The sequence below is a fragment of the Pygocentrus nattereri genome, chromosome 23 (assembly GCF_015220715.1).
Source record: "Pygocentrus nattereri isolate fPygNat1 chromosome 23, fPygNat1.pri, whole genome shotgun sequence".
NCBI lineage: Eukaryota > Metazoa > Chordata > Actinopteri > Characiformes > Serrasalmidae > Pygocentrus > Pygocentrus nattereri.
Genome location: NC_051233.1, coordinates 16,127,051 through 16,151,383, shown reverse-complemented (window position 1 = coordinate 16,151,383; position 24,333 = coordinate 16,127,051). Strand labels below are relative to the sequence as shown.

General features: G+C 39.4%; 1 protein-coding gene across 1 annotated transcript in view; it reads left to right on the top strand.

The window, feature by feature from the left end:
• Positions 1–24,333, top strand: part of camk4 (calcium/calmodulin-dependent protein kinase IV) — a 47,635-nt gene continuing 23,302 nt past the window's right edge. The window contains exons 1-5 of the mRNA XM_017724735.2: positions 1–509; positions 12,325–12,403; positions 18,543–18,605; positions 19,562–19,644; positions 22,574–22,646. Coding sequence (XP_017580224.1) covers positions 394–509; positions 12,325–12,403; positions 18,543–18,605; positions 19,562–19,644; positions 22,574–22,646 — 414 coding nt within the window. The 5' untranslated portion in view covers positions 1–393. The remainder of the gene's footprint in view (positions 510–12,324; positions 12,404–18,542; positions 18,606–19,561; positions 19,645–22,573; positions 22,647–24,333) is intronic.

Below are 24,333 nucleotides of genomic sequence, written 5' to 3'. Positions count from 1 at the left end.
GTCCCCTGAATTCGCGTTACATTGGCGACAGTAAGACCCAGTGGAACCGCGGCTGAGTTGATCGGGATCCGTACGTTCGCTTTCCGAGGGAGAGCGACTCGAACGCTGAATAATGAAGCTGACTGCTCACACAAACGTCCACCTAAGAGGTGTGTAGCCGCGCAGCTTAACTCAGGGACTCGCGTTTACGGATAACCTAATCGCTGTCGGACCAAACCCACGTTGCAAAGACATTCGTAGCGCTTATCGGTGGGGGGGGGGCTGCCTTTAGAGCCAGTGTTTTCTGTACCCCACCTTTAGGCAGGCAAGTCGCAGCTCCACATCTCGAATCTGAATCAAACCGTGTAGCATAGCCCCAAGAGGAAGCAATCGGATTCAGCCGAGACGCTTGACATGCTCAAAGTCACTATGATCACATCTAGACCAGGGACAGCTCCAGAATACTGGATCGACGGCTCGAAGAAGGAGACGCTGGCGGACTTCTACGAGCTCGAGTCCGAATTGGGACGGTGAGTGCTGATCGTCCGGTTCGTGGTCGTACTCCACGTCGGGGTTTCAGTGTAGTATAAAATGGATAGTAACGTACTTTCCATTCATTCATTTACCTGTCCACGTCAGTCTTTCTACAATAAACACTTCATATTAATATGAGAGAATATAGGGGTATTTTTTCTGTCGTATCTTTTACTTTACGTGTGTATTTGCATTCATCTGATTAACTGCAAACCAGAAATCAAACCCATTTGACAGCTACTAAGGCAGTTTATCAAGTCTCTCTCTCTCTCTCTCTCTCTCTCTCTCTCTCTCCCTCTCATTCTCTCTTTCTCTCTCTCTCATATCATTTCTGGCAGAGAGAGTTGAGATATTTGACAGGGACTCCCAGACAGTAGTAGATCAGTGTGATAAATAGAGGCACTCTTTGTGTTAGCACCAAACAATGTGTCACGGAGGCTGTAACTCTGTAAGTTAAGCAGACACCACCAGAACAGAAGCTTCAATGGCTGCCTAAACGAGCTCTAAATCTTCTTCCTGCCACAATACAAGTCTTCCTAAATGTTCAGTGGTCAGCACTCCGAACGTCTTCCTCTTGACATGTAACGCAAATAGGTACTAATGTTGAGCACGTGACTCAAATGTCTTGCTGATAATCAGATGCAACGAAACCTTCACACTGCCTAGCGCTGGATTCATGTTTGGGGATAACAGATATTGATCAGAGGCTGACAGGGGGCTATGATTTGTTGCTGAGAGCCCAGAAATTGTTACTGTCCATAATCATTAGACACTGTGTTCAAAGCATCAAAACACTGTTGAACATGGCTGAACTGAATTCATTGATTTGTTTTTGCGGAGACGCTGCTTTGATGTATTGATGTCGTCCAGATGACTTTTAAGGCTTTGTGGTAAATGGTTTGGGGAGGTCTGATGGCAGATCAAAAACTGAGCTTGCAGTAAATACAGCTGGAGGCGATTTATAACTTGTGGAACTTCAGTCCATTCAATTAATTAATGCCAATAATTTCAGATAAAAATGGAGTGCACATGCTTCTGACCTGATATACCACATCCGCTGTTAGCCACACTGTATACAACCCAGTGTTCTGGCTCTATTTTTCAGATTTTGTCAGAAACATAGTAAATCAGCAACATTTAATATATTAACAAGCATTGTCTGATGAATTACTGAGCTTTCGCCAGCAGTACTAAAATGTAAAGCACTTGGGCTGTGAAGAAAGAGGCAAAGCAAGCTGAATCTATAATGAAACTTCTCTTGCTCCTCAGAGAGCTGTGCCCCCCCCCCCCTTACATAATGCTGGCCAAGTAGAAAACAGAAACGGGAGCAGCTTGTGTAACATACACTTCTGCACACACCCCTCTGTCAGTTGTGCATTAAGTGCACAGAAACACAGATGCTGGGAAATCCATTATCACTAAGTGGCTGCCGTCAGAGATTCTCATTCAGTTAGCAACTGCCCTAAGCTCTGCATATGTAGTAGTATCATCAAAAGTGAGGTTGTGTACCTGATAAAGGAAAAACCATAATGTTCATAAGTTTAGCAAATACCTCTCCCATAATTATCACAGGATCTTTCTTTTGAACAGTCTTGGGATAAGTTTTGCCATTAAGGCTCTGTTGCCTATATCACTTGAGGATATGAATAAAACCTAAATTAATGAAATAATTCTCTTATCCTGGTTCCTTATTCTTGTAATGAGGTCACTGGATATACAAATGACAATATGTCTCATTCTGTTTGGAATATGTGTTTGGAAAGAATGCAAATTTTCCCAAAATGAGGTCACTTGAATGAATTTAATGACAAACAAAATTGATAATTTGGGACTAAGAATTTGGGAATAAGAATTGTCCCATCTTCTGTAACCGTTGCTTTGAAATCAAGTGAATCAATCCTAATGCAATTCTCTCAGAGTATTTTACCTGCGTTTGTCAGTTCATTGATTTCTTTCATCAAATAAAGTATATTTAAAAGGCAGACCTACAGATTTAAAGCAACTGGCCATTGTTTTCTACTTGGATCTAATCGTCCATATACATCTATAGATAGGTGTAAAGCTCTGAACCATTAGCAGTTGCATGGCATCATTATTTAAACATCACCTCATATATACACCTCATATATAATTACATTGAGTTACATTGAGTCACAAATCACCCTACTTTCTGTCATCAGCTTTGCTATTGAAAGTTGTTGCGTATATGCATTCTTGTTCAAAATTAAGTTTTATTGTACACTGACTTCACATGTGAAGATTTTATTCTGATAAGGGAACACATTTAGGGGAAAACTTGAATATTCTGTTTATATTTGCAGAACTTTTTTTGCAGCTCATGTAATGCATATTTACGACCAAGAAGCTGGACATTGTCAAATTCACTAATGGAGGCCTCCTAAGTGCCATTAGAGAACATTATTATCTAATTTTGTGTACTTTTATTGCTTATTTGCCTTAGGATTTAGCCATTGGGGTATGTGTGTTTGTGTGTCTGTGTAATTCCCTCTCTGAAATGTAATATTATTAGGGTGATGAATATTGATTGGATTTGGGTCATTACTGGGGAATTACTGGTGATGAGGGCTGTGAGGTCTGGCTTTGATGATGCACCCATCTGTATCCAGTGTACCTCACTATGAAACCCAATATGTATTTGTTTATGTTTGTTTTTTCATATAATCTAGCTACTATGGCTCAGTTCAGCTACTGTTCAGTTCTTTTATAGTGGTCTGATATGGTCTGTGTCTGAGCTGCCTCAGTCTATCTAAATCAGTTGCTTTTCCAACAGATTTAATTCTCAGTCTGCCTTTTTGGAAAAACTTTGATAGACTTTAGTCACTGGTTTTCATTGGTTAATCTGTATGCAACTGTTTAATGTTTAGGCCCAACTTGTTTAATTCTCATGACTCTCATTTTTATTGTTTTGCTATCTCATGTTGACTAGAGGTTGATGGGATTTGAGTCTAGGCCTGCTTTGTCATGACATCCATTGTAAAAAGTGCAATGCACATAAATTAGATTTGTGATCATATCAGATCAGTGATTATAAGTTGAATTTTTAGGATATTATTCTAAGTTCTCTGATTAAATTGGAGGTTTTTTCTTAGCAAAAAGTGTTCTTTATAATAACTTTTATACCTTTATAATAATTTTATAACCTTTATAATAATCTTTTTGGTGCTATATAGATCCATTTACAACAGGTATATCACCATAGACAAGAAATATTTAACTAGGGGGGCTATATGACAATATCTGGAGATGGCATGATACCACTTTTTTTCTGGTACCAATACAAGTAATGCAACTTTGAATATAACAGTACGGATCTGATATGTCTTTAAAATGTTTTGAAATAGGCATACAATTTAAATTTAAGTGTGACTGTGCTATTTCAGAATAGATGTTACAGGATTTTAGCAGATAACTCTGACTTAGCATTTTTTGCTGATATTAGTCTGATATCAATATCAATATGCAATCTTTAATGATGTGATTGTTGTGATGAACTACATCATAATATGCTTTTCTGAGCATATTGTGGATACCATCAGTAGCCTACTTAAAGAACACAGACCAATTGCATGTTACATTACAAAAAAAGGCCTGTTATGTGAAATACTGAACAAAAATACAAGTGTTTGATTTCTTAAAAATTGTGACATTACTTGGGTTTTTTGTTAGTTCCAACACATCAAATCTCAGAAAAACAAAATATTAGCAAATATATATTGAGAAAATGTCTTCCAGTATTGTGATATCCAATTTTTGCCCCTATGTTTAACCAGACAAAGAACGATTTATGCATTCAGATTATTTGTACTGTTGTGGGTCTATATATAGCTATCACCTTTACTAATGAATCCTTGAAGAACCCTTTTTAAAGGGTATAGGGTACCATTAGCATAAGGGAAAGGCTTAATATACCATTAGTGTGAAGTAGATGAAGATCATCTAATGCCAGTCCTGAAAACCTTATATGTTGTTATACATTGTTGTAACTGTTCTGTACTGAAAAGTGGTTAAGGTCTCAAAAACTTGCAACATTTGAACAACATTTGAAGTATAAGATCTTCAGAGTTGGATTTAGAAAAAAAACAATTACAATTTAAAAGTTAGAATTATGATTAGGTGTAGATGAAAATAAAGATGTTTGACTAATATAATCTCTGCCTGGTCTGTGAATCAATTTTGTCCCTGCCCTGATACATACAAAAAAGAGGGTTCGTTTGAATTGTTCATTATCTAACTTGTTAAATTATTTTTTTTCTGATGTAATAACTTCTCAGTTTCCCTGCTTGTCCCTGTTCTTTAATCACCTTAAAACAAAATGCCTTCGATCCTCTACAAGGGCTTGGTCAATTAAGCAATACTGAACAATCCAAGGGAGGAGTGTTGTAAACAGAAAATCTCTCCAATAGGGCAGAGGGTTGTGACAGCTTGACTACAAGTTTAGAGGATGGGGGACCAAATGGCATGGCTATTTTCTTTGTGGCAATTTTATCTCTGTTTTTGGACACAGGAATTGCAAGACAATATGGGCTGTAAAGTATATGTAAAAAGGCCAGGCACTCACAGTGAAATCCAAAAGATGAGGCTTTAATAAGAAAGGGATTGGCAAAAAGTAGTTTGAATACATATGTAGGTTAAATGCAAAACAGGAAAAAGGTAAAATAGGGCAAACATAACCAGAGAGCCAAAGACAAGAGGCAAAAATGAAGAATCTAGAAAACAGTCCAAAACACAATAAAGGCAACCAAAATACACATAGAAGAAAAAGTCAGTAGCTTTACTATAGAAGGAATACCTTGCAAATATACTAAGCTAAAGCCTGGGCTTCAATACCAAACTGAATAAGTCATATGACAAGTCACACAGGTAAATCAGATCAATACTCAGAATAACTAGAATGGTGATTAGTTGAGCACTGAGGTGGAGGAGTCACGTGTCCTGTGGAAAAGGAGTTTTCACATTTTTAGGCACAGAAGCACTTGAAGAAGCATGTACTTTGCTTTTGCTGTGGTTGAAATAAAGCTGATATGTATCATCTTACCTCAAGTGCTTAACTCTCGGACATACTGACAGAATTTTTTTCAATAACATTTTTGACTATAAATTCTCAAGCTAATGACAATAATACGTTTTCAGCCAAAAATTATTTTTTTAAATGTATTAATTATTTAAAATGTTTGGTCATATGGAATGATAAATCGCTGGTAATATTGTGAATGCCCACATATTTTTTTCATTTAATCATTAGGGTTTTTTTTTTGCTTATTACAGGGCAATAAGCACAGTGCATCAGTCAACTTCTAGTGCATATGAGAGAGGGGAGCCAGAGTTGGCCATCCTGTTTCCTCTCATACATCACCCTGCAAGCAGAGTCTCTTCATTAAGATCCTTTTGCCTGGCCTTCAATTAACCTTTAATGACCTAATGAAATAAAGCATTCTAGCAATTAGAGGGCAAGGCTCAAGATAGAGAGACATGGTGGGAGAGTCAGAGATTCTCCATCATGGTCCTGGAGTACCTCTGTCCTGGACACAATGGTTGGTATCTTAGATATGTAGTCATGTAGGACAACAATTACTTGATGTAGGCTTTTTACATTATAGGATTATATGATGTATATGTGTTCTTTAAATTTGAAAATGTTTTTTCACACTTGCAAATCTCATTTACAAAAATGTTTTTTTCAAAGATACATGCATTGAAATGTTGAGGAGCCAAAAGTAATTTTGTCTATGAAATTGTTCCATAGAACTTTTTATAAGAGTCTGCTTTCACCCAGGAAGGGCTTGTCAATTAGTTCATAAGTTGAATCAGTTGTTGGAGCAGGAAAAACACTAAAATGTGCAGACCAGGTGGCTTCCAGGAAAAGAGCTGAGAACCACTAATCTTAACAAAATCCACTTGGCTGCTTTTACTAGATTTTTGAATTCAAAAATGCTTTTTCCATTACGTAACCCTTTGCTCAAGTCCAGATTTTTTGGGGACATGGTGATTATGTGGACCAGATTGAAGACTGTAAGCTGGCTGTCATGTTTGCTGATGTCTGTTTACATGTTCTGAATATGTGTGTGGTAAAAACAATGCTTGTGCTCCAGTGCTTTACCCGAATCCCCAGTGAGAATCCAGATGCTAGTTCTAGAACACTAGGGTGGCCTCTTCCCCTTGATTTCATTAGCCAAGCTGTCTACCCAGATATGTTTATTTGAACACTGGACACTCTCCAGCTGAGATTTTTGCTAATAACTGCCAATGGCAACTCAGTTAAGCATTGTGTTGGTCTTGGGCCAGTTTTGATTGCTGGTCTAAGCTGATTATATAGTGGACAAGGGGTCAAATGCTGATCCTGCATCAGATGTTGACAGGTTGAAAATAAACAGAGCTTTCACAGCACCCAAATGTGGGCATGACCAGTTAAATTACCAACATAATCATGGTTTATGTATAAAAAGGAAAACAATAGTTTTAGACAGAACTGGGCAAGGACTTTTGTCTCCTATAACTGTGATTGTTTGTGCTATATATTGCAAAGGTTAATATACAACCCCATGTATGGGGATAAAACAGCGAAGAACATGGGGTATCTATAGTATATAATGTCACTAAAAGATTCAGAGAAATTTCTGTATGCAAGGGACAAGGCCAAAAATACCATTTGCTGGCAATGATTTTTAGGATCTAAGGGGGGACTGCATTAAAAACAGACATTATTCTGTAGTGGAAATCACTGCACGGGCTCAGGAACACTTCTGAAAACCACTGTCTGTGAAAACAGTTCATCACTGTATCTGAAACCATATACAAACAGGATCCAGAAACCCCACTGCCTTCTCTGGGCCCAAGGTCATTTAAAATGGACTGAGGAGAAGTAGAAAATTGTCCTGTGGCCCAACAAATCAACATTTGAAATTCTTTTCGGAAATCATGGACACTGTGTCCTCTGGGCTAAAGACCACTCAGCTTGTTATCAGTGCACAGTTCAAAAGCCAGTATTCATGGTGGTTTAGAGGGACATTAGTGAAGGCATTAGCACATCTGTGAAGGCACCATTAATGCTAAATGAAATATACATATATTTTGGCAACATATGACGCCATCCAGATGATGTCTTTTTCAGGGAAGGCCTTGATTATTTCAACAAGACAATGTAAAACCATATTCGGCATGTATTACAGCAGCATGGCTCCGTATTAAAAGAGTCCAGGCACTAAACTGGCCTGCCTACCCTCCAGACTGAGAACATTTTGTGCATTATGAAATGAAAAATACTGCAAATGAGACCTTGAACTGCTGGGGAGCTGAAATCCTATATTACACAAGAATAAGAAAACATTTCACTTTTGAAACTACAGCAACTGGTCTCCTCAGTTCCCAAACTCTTACAGAGTGTTGTTAAAAGAAGAGGTGATGAAACACAGTGGTAAACATACCTCTGTCCCAACTTTTTCGGAACATGTTGTTGGCTTCAAATTGAAAATAGGTATATATTTTAAAAAAAAACAATACAATTTCTCAGTTTCAACATTTGATATGTTGTCTTTGTAGTATTTTCCTTTAAAAATACAGTTTACTTGATTTGCATGTCATTGCATCCTGCTTTTATGTACATTCTGCACAGCGTCCCAACTTTTTGGGAAATGGGGTTGTATTCATCTGTTACAAATAACAGTAGTGTAGAAATCTACTACTTTCTCACAAAATGAGTATTGAGTGGTATCAAATACAAGGACAGTAGGTACAACCTACTGCTGATTTAGACCATATCAGTTACAACATTAAACTGAATGCAGACTAAACAGTCGAAACCTCAGAATTATTTTTTATTTCAGAAGTATGTAAGTATTTCAATTTACAACAGTCTTACAACTGCTTATGTCAGCTCAAGATGGTAGAGGGTGTGTTTCACCCCTTTAGCTTATTTCTGATTGGTACACTATAGATCAGTCGGTGACACAATGTAGATGAGGCATATAGAATCAAGTCAGATTTTGTTAGAGTTAGATTCAAATTTAACACAGAAACAAGATATAACAAAAGTAAAACAACAAAGGTAAGAGCAACTAACAAAACTAAAACAATAATTAATGCTAGTGTAAGAGACTCGCATAAGCTAGTATGGAAACACAAGGAAAACAACATGCAAGATCTGACGGAAAAACAAATGTAAATGTATCTGTTATAAACAACAGTAGTCTTCTTACTGATATGATAAAAAAGTTTTTTGTTACAACGTAGTCCGATACTGGGGTGGATTGTAACAGTAGGCAGGGTAGACTAAAACAGTAATAGAAAACTTGTACATAATGTAATATTTGTGAAAGAATTTATGATACATTTATCAAGAACATTTTTATTTATTTTACCATTAAAACATGTCTAATTGCGATTTTTCTGATTAATATTCTGACTGTGATTTAAATTGTGATTATTTTCTATGATGTAAGGTTCAAGCCTGTTTTTTTAGCCAAGAAGACCAGGAAAATCAACTGGTAACACTTTATTTGAAGGCTACCTACATAAGGACTTCATGATGCATTCATAAGCGTTGAACATATTTACAGCAGTAAACATATTTAAAACACTATACATAACTATTTATGTCAGCATTCTTAAGACGACATTGTAATGATATCAGGTGAAATATGCCTGGAAACCACCCCCCTCTTCGCTCTATGGTATGCATAAGGTGATTGATGCAATAATGTATAGTGTTTTAAATGTTTAGTGCTGTAAATATGTTCAACGTTTATTCTTATTATGTCAGTACAATGTCATTTATTTCATAAAACATCTTATGTCAGGTTGTGAGAACCGACATAAGCACTTAATAAATGTTCAAGTAGTTCTTCATAAACACATTATTCAGTGCTTATCAATGTGTCATAAAGCTCTTATGTAGGTAGCCTTCAAATAAAGTGTTACCAATCAACCTTTTCTGGCTTGAGGCTTGATCCCTGAATGTTGTGTGGCAGACTGCCAGTAAGCTGTAGTTGTGATATCACAGCACATGGAGGTTTGGTTCCCTCTGATTGGTGTACCTCATCTCCAGACTGTTCACAAGCTCTGAGTTATAAAGTTTAATTTCCCCTCTTAAAACTTAAGAGGCAACAATATTATTAATGTATGCAATAATTTATTAAAAATGGCTGCTCTTGCGATTTGAAAATTGCACTCTTAAATTGCAAGTTTGATACAAAATGATTAAACTTTCAGCCCTAGCAGATGTGCAGTTTCAGATAAAAACAGAATATGATGATTTGCAAATCCTTTTCAACCTATATTCAATTGAATACACTACAAAGACAAGATATTTAATGTTCAAATGGATAAACTTTATTGTTTTTTGCAAATATTCACTCATTTTAAATTTGATGCCTGCAACACATTCCAAAGAAGTTGGGACAGGGGCAACAAAACACTGGGAAAGTGGAGGAATGCTCAAAAAACACCTGTTTGGAACATTCCACAGGTGAACGGGTTAATTGGAAACAGGTGAGTGTCATGATTGGGTATAAAAGGAGAATCCCTGAAAGGCTCAGGCGTTCTCAAGCAAGGATGTCCAACAGTTTAAGAACAACATTTCTCAACATGCAATTGCAAGGAATTTAAGGATTTCATCATCTACAGTCCATAATATCATCAAAAGATTCAGAGAATCTAGAGAAATCTCTGCAATTAAGCCGCAAGGCAGAAAACCAACATTGAATGCCCGTGACCTTCGATTTCTCAGGCAGCACTGCATTAAAAAACCGACATCATTCTGTAACGGATATTACCACATGGGCTCAGGAACACTTCAGAAAACCATTGTCAGTGAACACAGTTCGTTGCTCCATCTACAAGTGCAAGTTAAAACTCTGCCATGCAAAGCAAAAGTCATATATCAACAACACCCAGAAACACTGCTGGCTTCTCTGGGCCCGAGCTCATCTGAGATGTAATGATGCAAAGTGGAAAAGTGTCCTGTGGTCTGATGATTCCACATTTCAAATTGTTTTTGAAAATCATGGATGTCGTGTCCTCCGGGCCAAAGAGGAAAAGGACTGTCTGGATTGTTATTGGCGCAAAGTTTAAAAGCCAGCATCTCTGATGGTATGGGGGTGTGTTAGTGTCCATGGCATGGGTAACTTGCACACCTGTGAAGGCACCATTAATGCTGAAAGGTAAATACAGGTTTTGGAGCAACATATGCTGTCATCCAAGCAACGTCTTTTTCAGGGATGTCCCTGCTTATTTCAGCAAGACAATGCCAAGTCACATTCTGCACGTGTTACAACAGCGTGGCTTCATAGTAAAAGAGTATGGGTACTAGACTGGCCTGCCTGCAGTCCAGACCTGTCTTCCATTGAAAATGTGTGGCGCATTATGAAGTGCAAAATATGACAATGGAGACCCCGGACTGTTGAGCAACTGAAGTTGTACATCAAGCAAGAATGGGAAAGAATTCCACCTACAAAGCTTCACCAATTAGTGTCCTCAGTTCCCAAATGCTTACTGTTGAGTGTTGTTAAAAGGAAAGGTAATGTAACACAGTGGTAAACATGCCCCAGGTCCCAACTTCTTTGGAATGTGTTGCAGGCTTCAAATTCAAAATGAATATTTGCAAAAAACAATAAAGTTTATCTGTTTGAATATTAAAAATCTTGTCTTTGTAGTGTATTCAACTGAATATAGGTTGAAAAGGCTTTCCAAATCATCATATTCTATTTTGATTTATGTTTTACACAACGTCCCAACTTCATTGTAGTTTTCTATACATCTAATTAAAATGTTTTAGACTATAGTCAGGATGCAAAATGTTACTTTCTTGCCTCAAAATTGTTTTTTGTAATGGAAATATGTCAGTTGTCCAAGTTCTCTTGTATGTAGAATATCTCCTCTACACCAAGACTAACAGTTCACAAGTGAAAACACTAATGATAAGCCTGAATTAGGCTGCAGGCTCAGGAGGAAACAGATTTAATCAGGGACATGATAGTGAAGACAACTAGAGAGGACTGGAGAGGTTGGAGCCAGGACAGGGAAACCATGGCTGAATCTTAAATGGTTCCTTACTCTCTGTTTAGTGCACTGGCTAGGTCATGAAATAACAGCTCCTACACATGAACAGTGCAGTACATATTGAATATGAAGGCATTTACATTCAGCCATAAGCTGCATGACTCCCTGTGTTGTACAGGGACTATTTAGGGCACTATATAGGCAGTAGGCAACCATGTGAGATTCAGTCCAGGACAGTTGCATTGTGATTTTTTTAGCCTTCAGCCTGTAATTAAGAATGAAAACAGAACTAATTAAAGCAGGCCAAAAGGGTACTAAATACTGGCCTTTTTTCATAATGAAAGAAACTGTGCTCTCAGACTCCAGTCTAAAGAGATGAAAAAAAATGTAGCCCAGCTTGGCCGTTGGTAGAAATACCTATATATAAGAGGCCAATTGGAGTCCACAAGGGTCTTGTGGTTAGATCTAATTGGCCAACAATTAGGCCAACATGCCTCCTAACTACATGTGGATACTCTTGGATGTTTTGAACTGATCTATAAACAAAACCTAATATGTACCCTACAGCAGATATCCTAATTCTGTGGTTCCCAACTTTGTCCTCGGGCCCCCCGGAAGGTCCATATTCCTATTGTGAGTTGGGTTGGAGCAAAAATGTGGACTGTCTGTTGGACTCAGAGGTCTAGGTTGGGAATGCCTGTATTATTTCGATTGAACATTTGTCTTTTGTAAATCAGCTTGAAGATTCAAAAGGTGCTGTGCTGTTCTTTCATGATGCTGATGTTCTACCACCTCCAGGGGAGCCACGTCCGTGGTGTTCCGGTGTCGGCAGAAAGGCACGCAGAAACCCTACGCTGTGAAAATGCTGAAGAAAACTGTGAGTATGCTGACAGATTTTTCTACATGTTATGTGAATTCTTTCTTCTCCTTGCCTTTGTTCTCACTTCCCAGCTGGGCAGAGGGCTCACAGTTCATCAGTTTCCCCCATTTAGCTGTAGAGAACTTAAAGAACCTTGCTGCTTTTCTCTCTCACATGATGGCTTGAAGATAACTGCCATTAGTCAGTGATGGTTGGAAAACAGTTTGCTTGCATGCATATGTTTCCACACTTAACATGTCACAATATATTCCTGTGTTTTAATCAAACTGATCTGCCACATCTGGACCAAATAAGCAATTACCACAGACAATAATTTTACATGTTTTCCTATACTTAAAAGAATAGAAAAAACATTACCTTATACTTACAGAATAATATGAAGAAGTGTGCATGTACTAAATCGCCTGCCCATTGGCTTCTATTAAAAGTGTTGTTAGAAATTCGACAAGAAGAATCAGGAGACTAGAGCTGCAGTGTTGACTGAAGTTTATTTCCACATACAGAGCGCAGTGGATCAACAGTCAATTGGCAGGATCAGGAGTCTAGTCTAACAAGAATATTTTGGAAGAACCTTATATACATTGAAAAACTAAGGAGGGGGAAGGAGGAGGAAAAGGAGTTTGAGGAGAGATAAGGAAGGGTTGCAGAAGGAGAGATGTAGGGGGTAGAGATAAGGGTGGGGTGATTGTTATCACCTTAGGTCATGAGACAAAGGGTCATTTCAATACAAAAAGAGGTAGGGGGCAAGGTGAGAGTGTGAGAGTTATCACTGCTTAGGCAAGCAAAAGACCATTTGCTAGCACTCTAAAATAAACATGGTTAAGATTATAAGAAAATGACAGAGCATATGAAGAGAGTCTAACATTAGAAAGGAAAATAACATATGGTGACCATATATTCTCTGTGTGTTTTGTGTGAGCAGGATTTCCTTTTTTTATTATTTGTTGTTCTGTGTCAAATTAATTGTCCATGGTAAATGACCATATGCTACAGGTGCAGCACACAGTTATAAAAAACTGGTGTATTCCTTTATTTTTATTGAGTGCATTGGACTTTGCTACTCACCAGACCTCACATTTTCAACTTCACTTTGTCATTGCCACTCATACATTATACACCTAGTACATAAAAGGACAAAATAATAATTCTCATTTGCCACAGTGTGACAGGTAAATTTTCATTAAAAATTTCATAACATTTGATATACAAGTGAAAAAAGAAAATAATTAATTTAAGCCCCATGCATGCTCTACCATTCTGTGGAGTAGCCTATATTTGATTACTAGAGCGGGCTGAGTTTCTTTTTCTAATCTCATTGTTATATGTATGTGATGTTTTTGCATGTGATTTCTGCAAAGCCTGTTGTTTTATTCCTGTTAGAGTGAGTCAAAACATTCAACTAGTCTTTTAGAAACTACTTAGTAAATCTGAGTTGTTCCTTCAAACACACAGCCTGGCCAAAATAAAGTGTCACACACTCTATTTCATTGGACCGCCTTTAGCTTTGATTATTTGCTGTGGCATCATTTCCACAAGCTTCTGCAATGTCACAACATTTATTTCTGTCCAGAGTTGCATTTATTTTTCCCCCAAGATCTTGTATTGATGATGGGAGATTTGGACCATTGCACAAAGTCTTCTCCAGCACATCCCAAAGATTCTCAATGGGGTTCAGGTCTGGACTCTGTGGTGGCCAATCCATGTGTGACAATGATATCTCATGCTCCCTGAACCACTCTCACAATCTGAGCCCCATGAATCCTGGCATTGTCATCTTAGAATATGCCCATGCCATCAGGGAAGAAAAAATCCATTGGTCATTCAGTATATTCAGGTAGTCGACTGACCTCATTCTTTGGGCACATAACGTTGCTAAACCTGGACCTGACCAACTGCAGCAACCCCAGATCATAGCCCTGCCCCCACATGCTTGTACGGTAGGCACTAGGCATGATCGGTGCATCACTTCAGCTCCTCTCCTCTTACCCTGATGTGCCCATGCCCCATGGAACAGGATAAATCTGGACTCATCAGACCACATGACCTTCTTCCATTGCTTCAGAGTCCAATCTTTATGCTCCCTAAAGCTGTATTTGTTGGTTAGCCTCACTGATAAGTGATTTTCTTAAAGCTACACATCTGCTTAGTCCCAATACCTGGAGATCCCTTCGCATTGTGTGTGTGGAAATGCTCTTGTCTTCACTATTAAACATTTCCCTGAGTTCTACTGTTTTTCTATGTTTTGATTTCATGAAATGTTTAAGTGGTCGCCAGTCATGAACAATCAAGATTTTTTTCCGACCACATTCCTTCCTCGAAGATAATGTTTCCCCAGTGTCCTTCCACTTTTTAATAATGTGTTGGATAGTTCTTAACCTGATTTTAGTAGTTTCAGCAATTTCCTTAGATGTTATTTCTGCTTGATGCATGCCAATAATTTGACCCTTCTGAAACAGATCAACATCTTTTCCATGACCACAGGACATGTCTTTCGACATGGTTGTTTAACAAATGAGAAGCTATTCACCGCATCAATTTGGGTTAAATAACTTGCTGCCAGCTGAAACATAATTACCCATGCAGTACTTATCCAATGAGAGGCTCTTACCTATTTACTTTGTTAAATCCACGTGGTGACCTTATTTTTGGCCAGGCAGTGTATGTAAAATAATGAATTAATTCTTCTGCATCAGTTAGTCACATTAAGAGTGCATGGTGTCTAAAAAACAGTTATGTACATTGCTTCAATTGTTTTCTGATTAAATTTTTTCCTTAGTTTGACTGAGCATTTATGTACTGACTAATTGAAAATGATCACTGTGATCAGTGATTTCTATTGCAGCCACATTCCACCATGCTCTTTGGCTATAATCACCAAAGGTGTTTTTCAAGATGCAGAATTTGCAGCATTTGATGAAAACAACATCTTGCCAACTGTTAAGCATAGGGGTGATCTATTATGCTTGGGGTTGTGTGACAGCCAGTGGCATAGAAAACATTGCTTGGGTAGATGGAACAGATTTTTTAATTTCAAAAATCAGAAAGATTAATTCGGCCAGGGGTGCCTAAACATTTGCATTCAACAGTATATACTTGGGGCTCTATGGTGACCCTAAATGACTGCTTATACCACTTGTAGCAAGAAGAGGCTGTTGTATGTTTTTTTTTAAATTACTGTTAATTAGGTAAATTATTTATGCAATGGAAATTAAATTTTATTTACTCACCTCTGTCATGAAAAATCTTTCAACTGCATTGAATTTCCATAGCTCAAATAATAGTATTCCATTACATCAATAAGAAGACCTTGTTGCCATGTTGCTAGGTAAGCGGTAACTGACTATTTTAGTATACTACACTGCTCAAAAAAATAAAGGGAACACTCAAATAACATCCTAGATCTGAATGAATGAAATATTCTCATTGAATACTTTGTTCTGTACAAAGTTGAATGTAGGCCTGGATTTGGAGTCACACACCAAATTAAAGTGGAAAAACACACTACAGGCTGATCCAACTTTGATGTAATGTCCTTAAAACAAGTCAAAACGAGGCTCAGTATTGTGTGTGGTCTCCACATGCCTGTATGACCTCCCTACAATGCCTGGGCATGCTCCTGATGAGGTGGCCAACTCCTGGACAGTCTGTGGTGCAACGTTGGTGGATGGAGTGAGACATGATGTCCCAGATGTGCGCAATTGGATTCAGGTCTGGGGAACGGGCGGGCCAGTCCATAGCTTCAATGCCTTCATCTTGCTGGAACTGCTGACACACTCCAGCCACATGAGGTCTAGCATTGTCCTGCTTTAGGAGGAACCCAGGGCCAACCGCACCAGCATATGGTCTCCCAAGGGGTCTGAGGATCTCATCTCGGTACCTAATGGCAGTCAGGCTACCTCTGGTGAGCACATGGAGGGCTATGCGGCCCTCCAACGAAATACCACCCATTACTAACCCACTGTCAAACCGGTCATGCTGAAGCATGTTGCAGGCAGCAGATCGCTCTCCACGGCGTCTCCAGACTCTGTCACGTCTGTCACATGTGCTCAGCATGAACCTGCTTTCGTCTGTGAAGAGCACAGGGCGCCAGTGGCGAATTTGCCAATCCTGGTGTTTGGCAAATGCCAAACGTCCTGCACGGTGTTGGGCTGTGAGCACAACCCCCATCTGTGGACGTCGGGCCCTCATACCATCCTCATGGAGTCGGTTTCTCACCGTTTGTGCAGACACATGCACATTTGTGGCCTGCTGGAGGTCATTTTGCAGGGCTCTGGGAGTGCTCCTCCTGTTCCTCCTTGCACAAAGGCGGTCCTGCTGCTGAGTTGTTGCCCTCCTACGGCCTCCTCCATGTCTCCTGGTGTACTGGCCTGTCTCCTGGTAGCGCCTCCAGCCTCTGGACACTACGCTGACAGACACAGCAAACCTTCTTGCCACAGCTCACATTGATGTGCCATCCTGGATGAGCTGCACTACCTGAGCCACTTGTGTGGGTTGTAGAGTCCATCTCATGCTACACCAGTGTGTCTTGCTAATTGCCAATAATTTCCACCTGCTGACTATTCCATTTGCACAACAGCATGTGAAATTGATTGTCAATCAGTGTTGCTTCTGTAGCCCCCTTTTACCTTTATAGCTCTAGGAGTTAAAGAATTATAAAATGTTTTGAAATGTTCATTATGTATAGTTGTAACAATGTGTATTTGGTGTTTTTTTCTTTTCTGAAAAGTTATTGAGTTGAATGAAAGTTTGCTTTAATGGAAAGAGAGAGAGAGAGAGAGAGAGAGACGCTGGAGCTGGGAGCAAGAGTTTCGCGAGAAAATTTTCTAAGCGATGAGAGTAAAAGAGCTGAGGCAGTATAGGTCGGGATGACTGAAACTGAACTGAAGCGTGTCCTCCGCTAATCAGCGAAACAGCACCGTGTCGTTAGTCGGAGCAACTCGGCCAAGGGACAGAGAGACTGCTGGAACCAACGGACGCTGAACCCGTGCCGTGGACGGGACGTGCCAACATCCTCCTGTTTGGAACCTAGTGTCTCGTTTGTAAATGTTTTTGGTTTTTCAGCCATTGGAAAGCTCCATGGCGATGACCTGTGAGTGACCTCTGACCGTTTGTTTTTTTCTCTTTGAGCTCCAACGCGTGCCAACTGTAGCTCCCTCATAAACTGTGAACATTTGTGTTTTTTTTTTTTTTTTGTTCTTACTCCATATGGAACACCAAAGAAGTGTACTGTAAACTCACCGTTTAACCTGTGGTTAAACCAAGCCAAATTTCTCTAATTATTTTCTTTGATTTTTGTTAAATTAGAAGCATAATTACTAACTCTATAATTAAATCAGCACCAAAAGACAGATTGTGTTGCCTGTGACTTGGGGGTTTATGGTTTTAATGTATATTTTCATGTGTGTATTCATTTTTTGGAGGGTCATACGTGCAGGTTCAGTATAAGCGTGCATGGGAGATTCGAGTAGCTTTGATTAGCTGCAATTCTGAGCATGTAGGCAAAAATCACCTTTGCAAACCAGCCAGTTATATTTCAGTATTTGTAGGACCCACCTTGTACGTCCCATGCTACTAGTTCAGGTCAAAACGTTAAGCATCTTTAGGCCCTTGTTGTTCAATCAAGTACCAGGTGGGGGTGCTACACTTCCTAAGTGGACAGTTTGATTTCACAGAGGTTTGATTTACTCGGTTATATTGTGTTGTTTAAGTGTTCCCTTTATTTTTTGAGCAGTGTATTTTGAGTGCTAGTCTGTGGTTTGGCTCACAAAAATAATAATGCTAGTTTAGATTTTTAGATCTAATGTTTAGATTTTAGCTTTCATTTGTTGTCACTACAAAAAAAAAATCAAATGAAATCTAGTCAATACACTTAATATATCTGTAAATGTGCTATAAAATGATTTTTAAAAACTGTTTTTAAAACCTCTTAAACTGCCTTTGCTGGATCTGTATGACTTGTTATCTCATTACAAACCACCACAGCACTGCTGAATAAACTTGCCTACCAAAATAATGGCAGCGCAATTATGACATCATTTGATTACTATCAATTTATAAAGTTGCTGTAACTGGGATTGTTACTCATAAATGATGTCTCAGCCAATAAACCAATTTACTCCACCTGCTATCCTCCCAGGTTGACAAGAAGATTGTACGAACAGAGATCGGAGTGCTACTTCGCCTTTCTCATCCAAATATAGTAAGTCTAAATGTGAAGCACATCCTAGCCTTATTCCTGTGTGGTTTTTAATGTTCTTTGCTGTTTGAATAAACACACCAGATTAGCACCTACCATGGCATTTAGAATTATAGAAACTGTATTAGTCTTCATAACAATCTACAGTAAGAAGTAAGATTAAATTTCAGACTAAATGTATTAAATTACATCTGCAGAGTTAAAGCTAGTCTCAACTATCCACTTTGGAGTTTGATGGGGGGGGGTGTAGGGTTGTTTTTATTGTTTTGAAGTATTTTATTGTATATTGTAATATTTTATTAATATTTTATTTTATTTGAGCCAGATTAATCAATTAAAAAAAAACTTCAAATGCACTGAAAGGTAAACCTTGTTACAAGCACATTCCACTGAAAAATATTTTATTCACATGACATTTATAGATGTGACAGAATCCAGACGCTTGCAGGTGTAAGGACAATGGATGTTCAATATCCAACAACACACCAGAATCAAAGGGGCAAAGCAGAATTGTATTCAAAGAACAGGCCAAAGAAGTCTGATTCCGAGTGAGGTTGCTCAGTCACATGATCTCCCAAGGGATTCTGGGAGATGAAGTTCGTTTCTTCTCCGAAGTCAGCTGAATGCGAGACAATAGAGCAATTTTGATGACATTTTTGTGAATAAAAATTAATTTTGAATGAATTGTTACTAACAATTAATTGTTTTGATTTTGTATGAATGGGAAATGGACTGCTCCCCACTTTCTTTGGGGCATTTACTTATTTTCTTATTCAAACTAACTCTGCCATGTAGAGGCTGCCCTTTTTGTCTGGCTAGCTCTTGCAGTGATTTGGTTAGATGGTGGCATGTTGAAGGTACCATGAGTGTGCAAAAAGTATTCCACACCAATACTTATTCATGTTTTAATTCTCTCTCTCTCTCTCTCTCTCTCTCTCTCTCTCATTATTTTATGTCAGATCAAGCTAAAGGAGATCTTTGAGACACCTTCAGAGATCAGTCTTGTCCTGGAGCTTGTCACTGGAGGAGAGTTATTTGACAGGTTAGTTCTCACCTCACCTCATAACGCATCAAGCCATATGCAGACAACCCTTCTAATTCATAAATTCAGCTACTTTGCTGACAGGCAGTTGAAATGTGCCCAAAAAGCTTGTATGCTGTCCACAGAAAAGCTTTGCCAATAGAATGGGAAGCTTTGAAGCTTTGGGCTGGGTCCCATGTGTAGAGTAGGGAAAACACAAAAATGTACAGAACATGGGGTCAACAAGACTGAGATTGAGAACCCCTGGTTTACACTAATTTACAGTATGAATACTTGCAAGTTGCAACGTGCGGACAGAATAGCAGACGCTCGTGGGTAAAATGTTATGAGGTTTAATACCAGAGGTAATCAAGAAAATCCAAAGAGGGAGAAAACACAAATCGTAGTTAAAGTTCAGTCCGAATTCACAACACAAAACAGTCCAGGCAGGCAAAAGTACACTAGGGCAAAATAGTAGTTGAAACCGGGTCAAACCTGGCAACAGGAAACACAAAGTAGAGAGAATGCTCAGTAATTGCATCAAACAATACCTTGCAAAGATTCTAACTAAAGTCCCAGCTTATATAGGTTGGGACTGAAGTTTGTCAGGTGCAAGTGATCAGTACTCAGGAGACTGGGATCGCTCACAGGTGCGGGGGAACATCACGTGATCCCCCGAGCACTCTGGGAAATGAAGTCCAATTCCCCCATTGACTGCATGACACAAGTGAACAATCACACAACAATTCTATGACCAACATCCACTATATGACTTTATGAAAGCCTTAAATATGTCATATATTGTAGCGTTCCACTACTTGCTGTGTGTGGCAGCGAGAGGATAGGCAGGCATGGTTATGTAGGGGGCCATGCGAGGAGGCCTATGGGAAGCTTGTGTTCCCTGTAAAAGGGAACATTTACGTTGTTAATGTCATACAGTGAGGATGGTTTGTGTTGGGTGTTGGTAACAATGGAGTGGATACCTGTGGCTGGTGGTGATGTTCCATCTGAGTTCAAAGCTTTGTATGTGCCTTACTGCTGATGTTTAATAAAAGAGCACTTCTCTCAGCAGTATTATGGCCTCCTCTGTGTCTTAGTGTATGCCTTACTCATAATATACACTGCTCAAAAAAATAAAGGGAACACTCAAATAACACATCCTAGATCTGAATGAATGAAATACTCATTGAATGCTTTGTTCTGTACAAAGTTGAATGTGCTGACCGCAAAATCACACAAATCAATGGAAATCAAATTTATTAACCGGTGGAGGCCTGGATTTGGAGTCACACAAAATTAAAGTGGAAAAACAAACTACAGGCTGATCCAACTTTGATGTAATGTCCTTAAACCAAGTCAAAATGAGGCTCAGTATTGTGTGTGGCCTCCACATGCCTGTATGACCTCCCTATAATGCCTGGGCATGCTCCTGATGAGGTGGCAGATGGTCTCCTGACGGATCTCCTCCCAGACCTGGACTAAAGCATCTGCCAACTCCTGGACAGTCTGTGGTGCAACGTGGCATTGGTGGATGGAGCGAGACAGATGTGCTCAATCGGATTCAGGTCTGGGGCGGGCCAGTCCATAACTTCAATGCCTTCATCTTGCAGGAACTGCTGACACACTCCAGCCACATGAGGTCTAGCATTGTCCTGCATTAGGAGGAACCCAGGGCCAACCGCACCAGCATATGGTCTCACAAGGGGTCTGAGGATCTCATCTCGGTACCTAATGGCAGTCAGGCTACCTCTGGCATTCACATGGAGGGCTGTGTGGCCCTCCAAAGAAATGCCACCCCACACCATTACTGACCCACTGCCAAACCGGTCATGCTGAAGGATGTTGCAGGCAGCAGATCGCTCTCCATGGCGTCTTCAGACTCTGTCACATCTGTCACATGTGCTCAGTGTGAACCTGCTTTCATCTGTGAAGAGCACAGTGACGAATTTGCCAATCCTGGTCTTCTCTGGCAAATGCCAAGCATCCTGCACGGTATTGGGCTGTGAACCCAACCCCCATCTGTGGACGTCGGGCCCTCATACCTTCCTCATGGAGTCGGTTTCTAACCATTTGTGCAGACATTTGTTCTGTTCCTCCTTGTACAAAGGCGGAGGTAGCAGTCCTGCTGCTGGGTTGTTGCCCTCCTACGGCCTCCTCCACGTCTCCTGGTGTACTGGCCTGTCTCCTGGTAGCGCCTCCAGCCTCTGGACACTACGCTGACAGACATAGCAAACCTTCTTGCCACAGCTCGCATTGATGTGCCATCCTGGATGAGCTGCACTACCTGAGCCACTTGTGTAGAGTCCGTCTCATGCTACCACGAGTGTGAAAACACCACCAACATTCAAAAGTGACCAAAACATCAGCCAGAAAGCATAGGTACTGAGAAGTGGTCTGTGGTCCCCACCTGCAGAACCACTCCTTTATTGAGTGTGTCTTGCTAATTGCCAATAATTTCCACCTGTCGTCTATTCCATGTGCACAACAGCATGTGAAATTGATTGTCAATCAGTGTTGCTTCCTAAATGGACATTTTGATTTCACAGAAGTTTGATTTACTTGGAGTTATATTGTGTTGTTTAAGTGTTCCCTTTATTTTTTTGAGGAGTGTATATCACACAGATTACAGACACCTGAATTATACTACTGCACACAACCTTACTTTCATTTTCCAAATCCAAAGCCATAAACCACGACTAATGCATATCTACCAAACATGGGTTACTTTTCAAAAGGCTTTTTCTCAGGAACAATTGATATAAGTGTCTCTGTTCATCTCTCATGGTATGCCAAGGTATGGCTGACTCACCAGCTCACAGTGAGGCTGGAAAATATGTGAAAATTGGAAAAAGGGTTTGGCCAATTTTTTAACACTCCTTGCTCAATATAGTTATTTTTATCCTAATAAATGAAAATGAAAAATGAAAAAATGAGGCTTTCCTTCTTGCAGGGTGGTAGAGAAGGGCTACTACAGTGAGCGAGATGCAGCAGATGCTATCAAACAAGTCCTGGAGGCTGTGGCGGTGAGTCACATCAGTGTATCTAAAGCACTTTGTACTTGGTTCACTCTTCTGATGGACTCATTCCATTACAACCACTAAACTGTTTTCTATTTAGGTTGTTTACATAAAATGCATATTTTTAAAATGGATAACAGTTGAGGATCTTCAGATCTTCTGTCAACAGTAAAATATGAGTCGAGTTAACTTTCATAGTATTAAATTAAGTCCGAGGTAAAGGTGTAGTGATTTTAATACAGTACTGAAAATTTTTAAAAATTAATGTTTGAAACTTGATACATTTATGACTGTATTGCTGATGCACCCCTCTTCTGAGTTTCTCATTTGCTATCTTTTGTGGAAACTACTATTGATTGAAACTAGGCATTAGAATGTGTCATAGCAGAGTGAAATGGGGGGGCGGGAGTGGTTGTGCTCTATATGCACTCACTCAAATGACTGGACTTTTCTGAAGATGCTTTTACATTCTGAAGGGTTGTAAATTTTGAGGCTTACATTCTTAGATAGTCGAGAAGAACTCAGTCCTTTCGGTTTGCTCTAAAGAGACTCAGATGAAGATTTAAAATGAGTTAATTCAGCAATTGTTAATGCAAGTGCTGTTAGCAGAAGGCTGTTTCAGTGTTAAAATCAGTAGGCGTACTCACTCCCCACTGAGAGGTCACAGATGGCTATTCTCTCTTATTCCGCTCCCACACTTCTCTCTCTCTCTCTCTCTCGTCTTCTCTTGCTCCATTTTTGTTTACTAGTACAGCTATAATGAGGCTCCCACAATCTTTTTCATCTCCTTTGAACAGCATCCTGTTATATCACTTTCACAGCCATACAAGACTTTTTCTGCTTGACTACATACATACAATGTACCTAGGTACAGAGACAGATGTCATGTAACAGAAACAATATCTGTGTGTACATGTATCTACAATAGCTAACACAGTTTCACATGTTACCTTTTCCAAATGTGTTCTCACCCGATGGCCCTCATTTTGCTGAGGATCTCTGTTGCCAGGGAGATGAGATAGTAAGACAGTGGGCATATTTCTCATGCATGGCTTTCAGTTAGGAGAGCTGGCAGCCTACAATAAAGCAAATGCCTTTCTGGCTCCTACTGGGTCACACAGAACTAAGCAACAGAACAGTGGCATTAATGCTGCCGCCCCCTTTAGAAGTGACACATCAGTTTTTTTTTTTTCTTGCTGCATTTTGTCTGGTGTAGTTGTGCTGGGATTTTTCACAGGTTGTGGCTCTGCTTTGTATTTACCACAGTAGGGATGTAATGATACACACATTTTCAAGATCAATAAAATTTTTGATTCTGAGGGCAAGATTGATTTTCAACAGTTTTATAAATGTCTTGATTGAACAGTTCTCAAATAGAACTTGCTCAATGTCTGTTGTGCCAGCCCTTAAACAACATAAGCCCAACCAGTATAAGCCCCTCCTCCCTCCTTGCCCACTTTAATTTGATAGAATGCAGTGAGATGCCTAGTTTTGACTACTGACAGTTTCCTAGAAAGACAGAAAATTAGAGGTCCATGTCAGTGACATAGTTTTAAATAAAGATGCAGTGTACATTTTTTTTTTAATTTCTTAATATCAGAATCATTATATCCTTACACCACAGCCATCTGGAGGTCCCAGTGTAGATTCTGCCAATCTAGTTGGCATGGAATAATTGGAAACCCACAGTCCT